The sequence below is a fragment of the Brassica oleracea genome, chromosome C5 (genome assembly GCF_000695525.1).
Source record: "Brassica oleracea var. oleracea cultivar TO1000 chromosome C5, BOL, whole genome shotgun sequence".
Taxonomy (NCBI): Eukaryota; Viridiplantae; Streptophyta; class Magnoliopsida; order Brassicales; family Brassicaceae; genus Brassica; species Brassica oleracea.
This window is the reverse complement of record NC_027752.1, coordinates 21034064-21046518: the sequence shown is the minus strand read 5'-3', so window position 1 is coordinate 21046518 and position 12455 is coordinate 21034064. Positions and strand designations below refer to the sequence as shown.

At 38.8% G+C, this 12455-nt stretch overlaps 1 protein-coding gene across 1 annotated transcript; it reads right to left on the bottom strand.

The window, feature by feature from the left end:
* Window positions 1–1940: 1940 nt before the first annotated feature.
* Window positions 1941–5928, bottom strand: LOC106295362 (protein argonaute 2-like). The gene is made up of 3 exons (XM_013731245.1): window positions 5348–5928; window positions 3813–5010; window positions 1941–3674 (listed from the first exon to the last, which is right to left on the bottom strand). Exons 1-3 carry the CDS (start codon window positions 5790–5792, stop codon window positions 2213–2215), a joined length of 3105 nt encoding a protein of 1034 aa, XP_013586699.1. The 5' UTR covers window positions 5793–5928; the 3' UTR covers window positions 1941–2212.
* Window positions 5929–12455: the final 6527 nt, after the last annotated feature.

Below are 12455 nucleotides of genomic sequence, written 5' to 3'. Positions count from 1 at the left end.
TGATCTTGGAGTTGTATAAAAGACAATCCAATAACAAGCCCATATACATTTGAAATCCTTTGTGTTTGTACTAAACCTAAAAGAGGTTAGTAGACTGATACATAACGTATCAGTAGGCGTCCGGTCCTTCGACTAAAGAGGTCCAGCCCTTAAGCTAAAAGGCGTCCGGCTCTTATCCTTTGATCACGGGCTAGTAGAGACAAAAGATCAACATGATACAAATGTATTGTAGTCCATAAACTTGTGAGAGCCGAGATCTATGACCTAATAATATATATTTCAATGTGTGATATAATCCACAGCAACATAGGTCATGAGACACCATTAAGAGATGGATAAAGGACTACAATGTCCGAGATAGATATGGTACTTCCTAAGGCAAAGAAATCAATGTCCACATCCATAAGAGTGTTCGGCCGCAGAGCCATAATAAGAGGTTATAAACTCAAAGCAATGATCATTGATCTTGAACACTCATGAGACAAGTAGTGAACTTATAGACGAGGTCTATGACCCGGTCATGATTCGGCCAGATTGATACATGGTCGATGGTAACCATAAATCGCCAAAGTAAAGAGCAGTTGATAGAAGACGATCACGTCTAGACTATGGACACATGCAAACACGATTTGCAAATACCAAATAGTGATCTCCGAGGACAATATGGTTCACATTGTTTAGCACACATGCTTTACCAGGACATTCAATGTCAAAGGACATGAGAAACGACCTAAGAAGTCAAAATGGTCTAATTACGGTTCAGTAATGAAACTGGCTGATTACTCTCATCCTATACATACATGAAATATCACGCACCAAGATGCGTAGAATGTAGAACCTACAGTGAGGTTCACATCAGGGGGAGTAGTGCGTGTTGTACTCTTTTTCCTTCATCATGGTTTTGTCCCACTGGATTTTCCTGATAAGGTTTTAATGAGGCAACATGAAGCGTACTACGAATCCTGTATGGTTATGGCATCCAAGGGGGAGTGTTATAAATCATTAAGTGGATGGCCCATAACCAATGACCAAGACAAGGCCCAAGCCGTGGCCAAAGGAGGAGAGAGAGAGGCGGTCGTCCGAGGAGAGAGAGACGGTCGGTTTAGACCGTCTTAGTCTTAGAATGTTTTCCTTTTCTGTTTTAGATCTTTTCCTATTTCATGTTGTATTAGGTTTTGGATAATTTCTTTTTTCCTGTACTTTGTAATTCTTATATAAGGAACCTCTATTGATCATTAATAAAACACAGAAATATTCAGTCTCTAAAACTCTCTAATTACAACAGTATGTATGTTATTAGATAATAAATTGAATTACACCAAAAAAAATGATTTTCGTTATATAGCGAGTGAAAAACGGCATGTGACACTTCTTATAACATACAAAAAAACATATGACGAATCTTACTGAAAATATAAGGTGCTTCTTTTGAAAAGGGCATAAAGTATAACATGTTAAGAAGAATAAAAAGTTAGTGTACACTGATGATGGGATTTGGATGTAGTAAATGCAACAAACCAACCAATCAATGAGATTCTTTTTAGCCCCGTTCTAAATTTTCAGTAATAAAACTTTGGGATAGTCCAAAACCACCATCAATCATGTATATGAAGTCAACATCTACCTCATGGTTCATGGTCCCATGGAATATCAGAAAAAACAGAGCCCATAACTGAATAAAATCTAAGGCAAATGTGTTATTTTGTGTGCATGCCTCTCATAGACTCATCCTCAATGTGATAGACATTGCATGATCAAACGAATGATCATAACCACAAGCAAATTCTAGCAGAAGTTGTAATTTAGAAAATGCAGAAAGCCAATCAGTGAAGGAAATTCAGACACAAACAAACATGGAACAGCCTTCGTCCATCTCCCAGACTCTAAAGCTTTAGCAAAACTCATACACAGAAATGCGAGGATGATAGCACAATATGAACTAATTACGAAACTCAGATTCTTGATTAAAATAAAACACCATAAGTAGTCTCCGCTCAAAAGAGCAATACAATACCAAACACAAAGTGCTTTCAACACAACGACCGAAACAAAAGAGAAAGAAAAGAAAAAACCCAATTAGATTCACGCACAAACTCCTTGAGATAAAAGGAGTATAACTGCGTTATTGGGACTATTCCGATATTCAATAGTAGCAATTTTAAAGTTCAGCTTAGGGACCCAAAACACAAATATATAACCCCAAACCTTTTGTTCACACGAAGAACATGACGCTCTCCAGCTCTTTGTGCAGCTTGAAAATCGCTTTGTCGTCCACAGTCAGAGAAGAGAACGAAGAAGCGAGAGAGGAAGACGCTCCCCTTGGCTGCTGCCTAATGTTCTTCTCCCTTGAACTCGCCTCGTGGTACATCCTTCCTCTATACGCGACCATGTCAGCATAATACACCGGAGGAACGAGAGAGACGGGTTTGGTGCAACGAGTGAAAGTAAAGCACATCTCGAAGATGAGCTTCTGAACCTGATCCGAAGTGAATCCAAGTTCGTCCCACAGAGTATAGTAATGCGTCGGCTTGCTCGTCCCAATGCCTCCATGGTGACTGCAAAGGTAGAAATCGTACTCAAACGGATGAATCACTTTGGTATCGACCACCGTACCCGAAGGCACATTCCCCTTGTCGCTTCCATCATTGTCCGTAGCAGGGAAGAAACGGGTCTGATGACGTTTCTGCGCCACGATAACAGTTATCTTCGGATTGTAACCATTCTTCTCGAAAGTGAGCTTCACATCAAGCAACTCCACATTGAGAACCATATCGAACTGACCATCACTGACACCATCACGGAAGATCACAATCTTGTTAGGCCGTTTCCCAGTGGACTGAACATGCGCTTTAACAAGCTCCAAGCAAGTTTCGCCAAATCCTTGTATCTCCTCTTTCCGGTGCGGCTGGGCGATGACTCTCGCTGCGTAACGGTTCGCTTCAGGCCAGTTTAGTGTACCCACTACAGCAACAATGGACGGGCTCAACTTGTCGCGGGAAGCTGGATGGTTGACGTCAGCGCCGATGAACATGACCTGATCATCTTTTCTGAAGAAAGAGAAAGTATCCATCAGCTCAACGTTGCTTCCACCAACCTTGGCGTTGATCTTGAGCGCAAGGTTTGCCCGGTACTGATCACCTCCTTTAGTCGCGGAACCGGTTAAGAAACACTGTGTCACCAGACCAAGTTTGGTCTCAGCTATCCATTTCAGAGTCTTGTACCCATCGACTCTCCCAGTCATTGCACAGAGGATAAGAGTCGGACGAGCACCACCATGGTTACGATGAGCCTCGTCAATCACGTTTCGAAGCAGCTCCTCGAGAGCATTAGCATTAGAAAGCGTATCCATTCTCGACGATTTGTAAACGATGGGAGGCTCCAGCTGCATCCCAAGCGTCCAGCAACGGTTGATAAGGTTATTCACAAAGTCATTAGGCATCTTGTTGAACCTCTCAGACGCAGTGAAGTCAAGCACAGCCCAGTGTTTGATTACCGAACCCCTCGTGACTCCTTTCCTCATGAGGTTCCACTGATTGTTCTGCCTCGGGTTAGGTTCCTCCCGGACAGCTCTGCCTCTCTCTGCCAACTTCAACGCCGGTGCCTTGAGAATCCGACCTTCTACACGTGTCATGTTTGTGTCAACTTTCATTCCAAAGTTCCCAGTGATTTCTCCACTGCCATAGAAACAAATACATAATCATAAGACTCATACCACCCCAAATTAGTTAATCTTTAATAAATAGTCTACGCCTACGGTCTCCTAAATCTCTCTGAATACGCACAAACTATAGGATATAAACAAGTACACATACCCGCTTGGTCCTTCTTTAGACTTAATCATCTTGAGTATATTATCCTTCCTTTGTCGTGGATTGACTAGTGACAACTTCTTCAACCACAAGGCAGAATTTTTATCCAAGTCGTCCTTTGGATAAACCTGTCCTTCGACCAAAACGCAGAACTCCATGGGAACAAGATTTTGCCGACCGTTTTTCCCCAAATCCAAGCAAGGGATGTCCTTGTGAACAATGTCTCTTCCGTACTTGATCCTGAAATACTCAACGATGGACGTTCTCCTCGGCGGCTCGTTACCCTCCGGATCTATAACATCGAACTTGATATCCTTTGTGTCTTCTCTACTCAGTCCTACGATAGTGAGCTTCTGCTTGTTCTTTCGATGAGTGACGGTGACTTTCAACCCAGTCAGTTCTTTCTCCACGTTACGTCTAGCATTCCTAAACTGACGCAAATCAGGCCAGTCAAAGTAGAGTTTCAGATACTCGATCACTGACATTGACTTCCGGAACGCCAACACTGAGTAGTCCAAACACAAGGATAAGCCTTGTTGTGTCGGCTTTAGAGTGTGTCTGTACCCTTTGGCAGCTGCAATACCATACCCAAGTTCCTCATCTCGCTCAGTTTCACGAGTGAAGAAGCTTTTACCGACGGTTATCATACACTTCGAAGGGTGCTCCTTCATCACAACATCCATCCCTTGAAACACGTCACGAGGGTTGAAAGAAGAACCTCCCGACATGTACTCTTTCAAGTCACGGAGCTTAAGCTCATTCACCTGCTTGATGGTGAACGTATAGCTCCGAGCTCTAGTCTCATCCGTTTTAGGGAAGTCCACCTTGTATGACCCCGTAGGCAGTTCAGCTGCGCTGAAGATGTTCTTCTGACCATCGTATGCTGTCATGGCAAAGGGAAACTGATGGGGATTGTCGGTGAACAACTTGTCCCTGACCATAGATAGCTCGAATCTTGATATCTTCTTGGTGGGATTCTCTCCTTTGATCTCAACATCGTAATGTCTTATGACACTTTGGGGATTAATGTTCACTTGGAAATGGTTGACAAGGAGGTTTACACGTCGCACAGCTACAACACCGCCTTTGTCAGGACGCTTCATCGGTTCTTTTCTAGCAGAAGATGAAGAAACAACTTGAACTTTCTTGTCAGAAGATGAAGAAGCAACCTGAGATGGCCTTGGATTCGTAATTTCAGAACCTGTCAGATTAAAAAAAAGAAGATAAACTCGCTTGAAAAAATATATTCAAAGAAACATTCCTCAACGGATAACAAAAGCTATATATGGACTGATTCATATAAATATAATGAATCAGAATAAGTTCCAACTTCCAATGTGTATCAATGATTTGCTTATCAATGTCAATTATTTAATTCCTCAGACGGAATATAGGTTTCCTATGTACGTGTTCTTGTCTTCCTCACGTTTTTTTTTTAATTAAAAAACCGTGCAACAGTTTTTGTAGAATAATCATAATGAATCAGCTAACTTTTGAAATAATAATAATTAAAATTTAGGTTTATTGTGCATACATACCACGAGCCGTTTCAGAAACCGCGACGGTTGAAGATGCAGAAGGTGGAACCGCCGCCGTATCAGGAGAAACCTGTAGCTTACGACCCCACGCGCCTCTACCTACGCCTCCTCCCGCAACGGATTGACTCACTTGAGCCTGTGGCGGCTGTTGAACCACATGTGGTCGAGGTTGCTGCTGCAACTGCGTCCCAAGGCCAACTTGACCCGGCGGTGGTCCCCACTGACTCTGGCTTCGGAAATCCTGTTTATCCCCACCACGGCCACCGCCTCGCTCAGAGCCACGACCTCCATAACCACGACCTCGGTCTGCGCCGCCGACTCCGTAACCACGACCCCGGTCACCACCGCCGCCATAACTACGGCCTCCACCATCCCCGTCACCGCGACCTCGGCCTCCTCTGCCGCGGCCGTCAGCACGTCCTCCTCGGTAACCACCTCTCTCCATTCGATTTGTAGATTGGATCTGATCGGGAAAACACTATCGTACGACAATTAGAGGAAACTTGTCAGATCCCTTTTAACTTGTGAAGTAACGAATCAGAGTGTTTATAAAAGGAAGAAGACAAAAGTGTGTGAGAGAAGCTTATTGGTTCGTACAAGAGGAGTAAGACTTCGTAACGTTTCTCGAATGTTCCTTGAAATACCCAATAAGTCAGGGTAGTACAACCGTCTTTTAAATTTTGTTTTAAGCAAAAATTAATTTTACAGATAAACACGATTAAATACTGTATATTATACTTCCTCCCTTCCTTAATAATCTATGTTTTAGAAAAAAAAATTGTTTTTAAAAGATCCATATTTTACATTTTCAATGCACGTAATAATGATAAATTGCAAACTTCAAAAACATTAATAGTGTTTACTGAATTTTGATTGGTTAAAAATCATAGGTAAATGCTAAACACAGAAAATAATGTATTTATTGGTAAAATTTTGCGTGTTTTCTTAATATGTGTGAAAACTCTAGAATATGAATCTTTTAGGAACTTTTGTAAGATTAAGAAGTATTCTCCCAAAGTATTTTGGAAAGTGTTTGTTGTGTGACCTCAAAGAAGATTAAGCTAATTACGTTGGAGTTTGAATTACTAAAGGAACATGAAAATCTGATTTATCCACATATATATTTTGCTTTTAATATTAATCCTTGCCAGCAGAGTAAAATATAATCACATTACTTAGGCCTGGGCGTTCGGGTACCCGTTGGCATTCGGATAGAATTTTTCGGGTTTTCGGATTTTCGGATTTACGCTTCTAGGTCCCATACTAAAATTTTATTAGTACGGGTCAGGTTCAGATAATAACACTTCGGGTTCGGTTCAAAATTGTATTGCATCATAAAACCCATAAAGTAATCATATATCTTTTGGGTTCGGGTTATATCGGTTCGGTTCGGATATAACCAAAGTAAAAAACAAATTTTTTGAAGTAAAACATAAAGAACAACATCTAAATTAAATAAAAATTAATTTATCACATATAAAATTGATAAAATAACAATAAAATGTTAAATCAAGCATGAAAACAAACATCATTTGTAAACAATATGTATTGTCTTATAGAGAGTAGATTTTTTTATTTCAATGAGCAAATTATAAAATACTTATTTATAACTAATTGTGTACTTAAAGCATTTATTAGAATTTTAATATTTATTATTATATAAAATATTACCACAAATATTGAATTTAATAATTGGAATACTTATATATATTTCAAAATATTTATATTGACTATTAATTTTGGATTTTTCGGGTTACCCGTTCGGGTTCGGTTAATAACACTTCGGGTTCAGATATTTTTTGTACCACCCTACAAGACCCGTTCGGGTATTTTTACGTTTCGGGTCGGATAACGGTTCGGATTTTTCGGTTCGGGTTCGGTTCGGATTTCGGGTTCCGGATTTTATGCCCAGGACTAACCATACTAGTGTAAATCAACTAATACCACACAAGGAATTTTAAAGGTCTCTCTCTCTTCTCACCTCAAAATCTTTGAGAGAGAGACTATCATTTTGGGGGGGTTTTTGCGGTGGCTCGTTCACCGTTGGTCAAACCCCTCATCGGCTTACTCCGTCGTCGTCTATGTCTTCATCGACAGACAGTTTTTGCCTCCGTGTCCTCACCTTTCTCTCCGGTAAATAATGTCTGTCTCTTTTCTCCTCGTCATACTCTGTGTTTGGTGTTGACGGCGGTTTCATGGAGTTTTCCCGATTTAGGGTTTAGTCAACGGTTCATATGGCTCCTCAGTCCAATCGACTCTCATTCATTTCCACCATATGTTTCTTTCCCCTCCTCGTCTGAGGCTATTTCATCTTTGAGCTCTTCCTTTATTATTAAAGGTGACTGGATTGCATGCCAGAAAGGTGATAGGTGGTTGATCGATTGATGTTGATTGGTTTCTTTCCGAATCGTATGTCTAATGGGAAACATGGATTCAATGAAGACTGTTCGGGTTGGGCAGTTCTTCTCCATTAAAACTCGGAAGGTTCATCCTGCCGCTTCTTTTCGCGGGAAGCATGTTTGCCGTCATCTTGATGCGTGTTCATTGGTTATTAGGCAACCAGACATGTGGTTGACCAGACATGTGGTTGACTATGTCGACTTGCTTCCACTACGGTTTTCTTCTATTGGGCTGAAGGCCCAAAGAATTTTGTGTAGTTGACCCATTATTGAGGCATTTTGCTTTGTTTTTATTGTATTGGATTTTCCAATTGACAGAAAAAAACTAATACCACAACAACATATTACATCCAATATTACATCCAATATGAATCTCCGATTCATGTGTGTTAGTAAAAACATGCACTTGGTAAATGAAAACTTGGTATTTTGGTATACTTGGTACTCAGCTTGATTTGTATGAGTAGTAAAATTTTGGATTTGTAGTTGGTTTGTTGAAAACGAGTATTTGCAGTTTCAAGTATTTAGTAAAAATGACGGATTTGCAAGTTATTTATCTTGTTTATTACATGTTACTTGTAAATTGCTTGCATGTTACTTGTAAATTGCTTGCAAGTTACTTGATAACTAGGTGATTCTTCAGTGCTAATGCACGAGTATAAATATTTATAAAGTTAATATATTAGAATTAATTGATATTTACTTTTGGTTTTAAATCAGTTTATAATTTATATTATTAATAATATATTATTTTAATTAGACATATGATTTTGGATATATTATATCTACTTGGTTTGGTTGTCTTTTGGGTCAACAATCGATTTGTTTATCTCTTGGGTATATTGGATTGCATCTATTTGTACGAATTCAACTATAATATTTTTATTTCAAATATAGTTAATTTTGATTAAATACTTATTTGCATTTAGATTGGTTATTTTCTTAGATATGTAAATATATTTTAGTAAGATTATGTATAATGTAATATATATTGTGCTTAGAATTAAACAAAAAATAAACTGAAGTGTTTGATTCAAAATTACATAAATTAATATAACGATAATACTCTGAAGTCTCATGCATATATATATAATTATATTGTAACAGTTAGTTAATATTTTATTTTTATTTATTAATATGTTTTGAGTCATCCTGTAATTTATATGTATAAAAATAAATAGATTCATATTATACAATTATATTATCTTATTGTAGTTAGATCTTTGATTTTAGATATAAGTTGAATTAGTCGAGTCACTCATGTTGTGAGTATATTGAGTTACATATATTCTTTCAAATTAAAACTCAAGTATAAGTATTTTTGATTTTAATTAAGTCAAATCAAATTAGTTTTATTTCTCGGTTAAATGTGCATGTATGTTCATAATATTTATCAAAATTATATTGATAATTATAAATATATAAACACACTAGATGGTGTTACATAAGTAATATCTAATGACGGCAAGTTACTTGATAATTCTTGGTAAGATATTTGATGATTCATTATAATTCAAAGCTAAATAAATTTATTATTTTTAAAAACTATCTCATTTATTTTTTCTATTTTTCAGTTATTTAGGGGAAACCGGCGACAGAAGAGGAAGTACGTCATGCTCTTTTCATGATGCATCCGGAAAAAGCCTCGGGTCCAGATGGAATGACAACATTTTTTTACCAACACTCTTGGCACATTATCAAGAAGGATCTCCTGGATATGGTTAATAATTTTTTGCTCACGGGAAAGCTGGACACAAGGTTAAATATTACAAATATTTGTTTGATCCCGAAAACTGAGAGGCCTACACGAATAACGGAGATGAGGCCGATTAGTATTTGTAATGTGGGCTATAAGATCATCTCAAAGGTTCTATGTCAACGGTTAAAGGGCTGTCTTCCGAAGCTTATTTCGGAAACACAATCGGCTTTTGTCCCAGGAAGACTAATATCAGATAATATTCTTATTGCTCAGGAAATGTTCCACAGGTTGAGGGCTAATAAATCTTGCCAGAACAAGTTTATGGCTATTAAGACGGACATGAGCAAAGCGTATGATAGGGTTGAGTGGGCTTTTATTCAAGCTTTACTTCATAAAATGGGATTTGATCCCCAGTGGATTCAACTGATGATGGAATGTATTTCCTCGGTGCAATACAGAATTCTGATAAATGGACATCCACGAGGGAATATTTTTCCAGAGAGAGGTTTACGACAAGGGGATCCTCTTTATCCATATTTATTTATTATGTGTACGGAGGCGCTAATTGTGAATATAAATAAGGCAGAGAGGCTGAAACAGTTAACAGGAATGAAGGTTGCACGGGCTTGTCCATCGGTATCACATTTGCTATTTGCAGATGATAGTTTATTTTTTTGTAAGGCAAAGAAGGAGGAGTGCGAAACAATCCTCAGAATACTGAAAGAATATGAGGCAGCATCGGATCAAATGATAAATTTTCAAAAGTCTTCAATTCAATTTGGTTTTAAGATTGAGGAAACACTTCGACAGGAGCTTCTGGACATATTAGGTATTCAGAATCTAGGAGGTATTGGCTCATATCTAGGTCTGCCTGAAAGTTTGGGTGGATCAAAGATTCAAGTGTTCGGTTTTGTGCAGGAACGTCTTCACAAAAGAGTAAATGGGTGGACTTTTAAATTTTTCTCTAAAGGAGGAAAAGAGGTGGTAATAAAATCGGTGGTTACTGCTCTCCCAAATCATGTCATGTCTTGCTATCGAATGCCAAAAGCAGTTATTTCAAAATTTATAAGTGCAGTGGCACAATTTTGGTGGAGCCCAGGGGGAAGTGTGCGAGGCATGCATTAGAAATCTCGGACAAACTTTGTATTGATAAAGATGAAGGAGGTTTGAGATTTAAAGATCTATTGGATTTCAATACAACTATGTTGGGGAAACAATTTTGGCGTTTGATTGAGAAACCTAAATCATTATTTTCTCGTGTTTTCAAAGGACGGTATTTCAGCAATGCTTCACCCCTGGAACCGATTCGTTCATACTCTCCGTCCTACGGATGACGCAATATTGTATCTGCTAGATCTTTGGTTAGCAAAGGACTAATCAAAAGGGTGGGATCAGGATCATCCATTTCAGTATGGAATGATCCTTGGCTCCCAACCACTCGCCTGAGACCAGCAAACAGTAATCAACAAAATCTCTACCCACATCTCACAGTGGATTCTCTCATTAATTCAACATCACACCCGTGGAATTCTCAGGTTATTCGGCCATTGTTGGAACCATAAGATGCAAAGATCATAGAAAGTATTCCTTTAAGTAAGCATCGTTTGGTTGATCAAGATGGATGGCATTTTACCATCAATGGAAAATATACGGTAAAATCAGGATATCAGGTGGAACGAGTATACCCAGATAGAGAGAAATCGTTGCCGTTCATTGGACCAACAGTTAACTCTTTAAAACCATACTCTTGGAAAATACGCTGCCCACCAAAAATAAAACAGTTTCTTTGGCAGTTAGTATCGGGCTGTATATCAGTAAAGAAAAAATTGCAGAGTAGGGGTATGCACGGCAATATTCAATGTGCAAGATGTGGAGATAGCGAGGAATCGATCAATTATGTGTTTTTTGAATGTCCCCCGGCGGTTCAAGTGTGGGCTCTCTCTAAAGTTCCATCGAATCCACTTACCTTCCCTTCTCCGGCCACAAATTTAGATTATCTATATTGGAGGGCGTCTCCGTACATGGATGATCATCAGTTTGCTTGGATTTTATGGTATATTTGGAAGGGACGGAATAATAAAGTGTTTAGTAATATTGATGTTGATCCTCGCGACACTTTGAAACTAGCAGGGACTGAATCTCTACTATGGGAAGAGGCTCAAGCCTCCGTCAAGGATGGAGCACCCAATGTGCAACAAATGGAAGCAACAAATTTACCTTTAATCTCGGGTCGTTGGTGTTTCACGGATGGATCATGGAAAGCGCATCATTTGTTTTTTGGGACAGGGCTGGTATAGCACGCTACCGGGTTTCGAGGGACTGATGGGAGCCAGGAACACAAGAGCAAGTCTCTCGCCTCTACACTCGGAGATGGAAGCCCTCATATGGGCAATGGAAAGCATGTGGAACTTACGTCAATACCATGTTACTTTTGCGACGGATTGTATCCAATTGGTGAAGATAGTTTCATCACCAGAGGATTGGCCGGCATTTGCGAATTATTTGGACGACATCAAGATCCTTCAAGAAAGTTTTACTCACTCAGAGATCATTCATATCACCCCGACGCTGAATACAAAAGCAGACAGTATGGCACGGAGTGCCAGGAAACAAACGTCTTTCGTTGTTCATATGGATGCAGAGTTACCAGTTTGGTTTGCAGAGTCTTCATAGAGTCTGTTTAAAATGATGTCAAAAAAAGAAGTCATTTCGGGGAAAATATTTATAAAAAGAGAAAACTCCATGCTTATATAAATATATCACTTATGTTTGATTCACTTATGTAAATGAAATATAAACGATTTATTTTACTATGGTTTAGAAAAATGTATCTTTGTTCATTAAAAACAAAAATGAGTAACAAGCCTGCCAAATAGTTACTTTTATTTTAATGCTTGATATTTGTCATGTACTTGCTAATTTAAATAGATTACTTGATACTTGATCTAGGCAAACCAAATAACCGTCTATTCGAACCAAATACCGACCAAGTAGTAAATATAATGCCTAC

Coding starts and splice junctions, on each gene's coding strand:
- LOC106295362 (XM_013731245.1), bottom strand. CDS start 5,792: ATGGAGAGAGGTGGTTACCGAGGAGGACGTGCTGACGGCCGCGGCAGA. Junction 5,011..5,347: donor GGTTTCTGAAACGGCTCGTG/GTATGTATGCAC, acceptor TTAATCTGACAG/GTTCTGAAATTACGAATCCA. Junction 3,675..3,812: donor TCTAAAGAAGGACCAAGCGG/GTATGTGTACTT, acceptor TTTCTATGGCAG/TGGAGAAATCACTGGGAACT.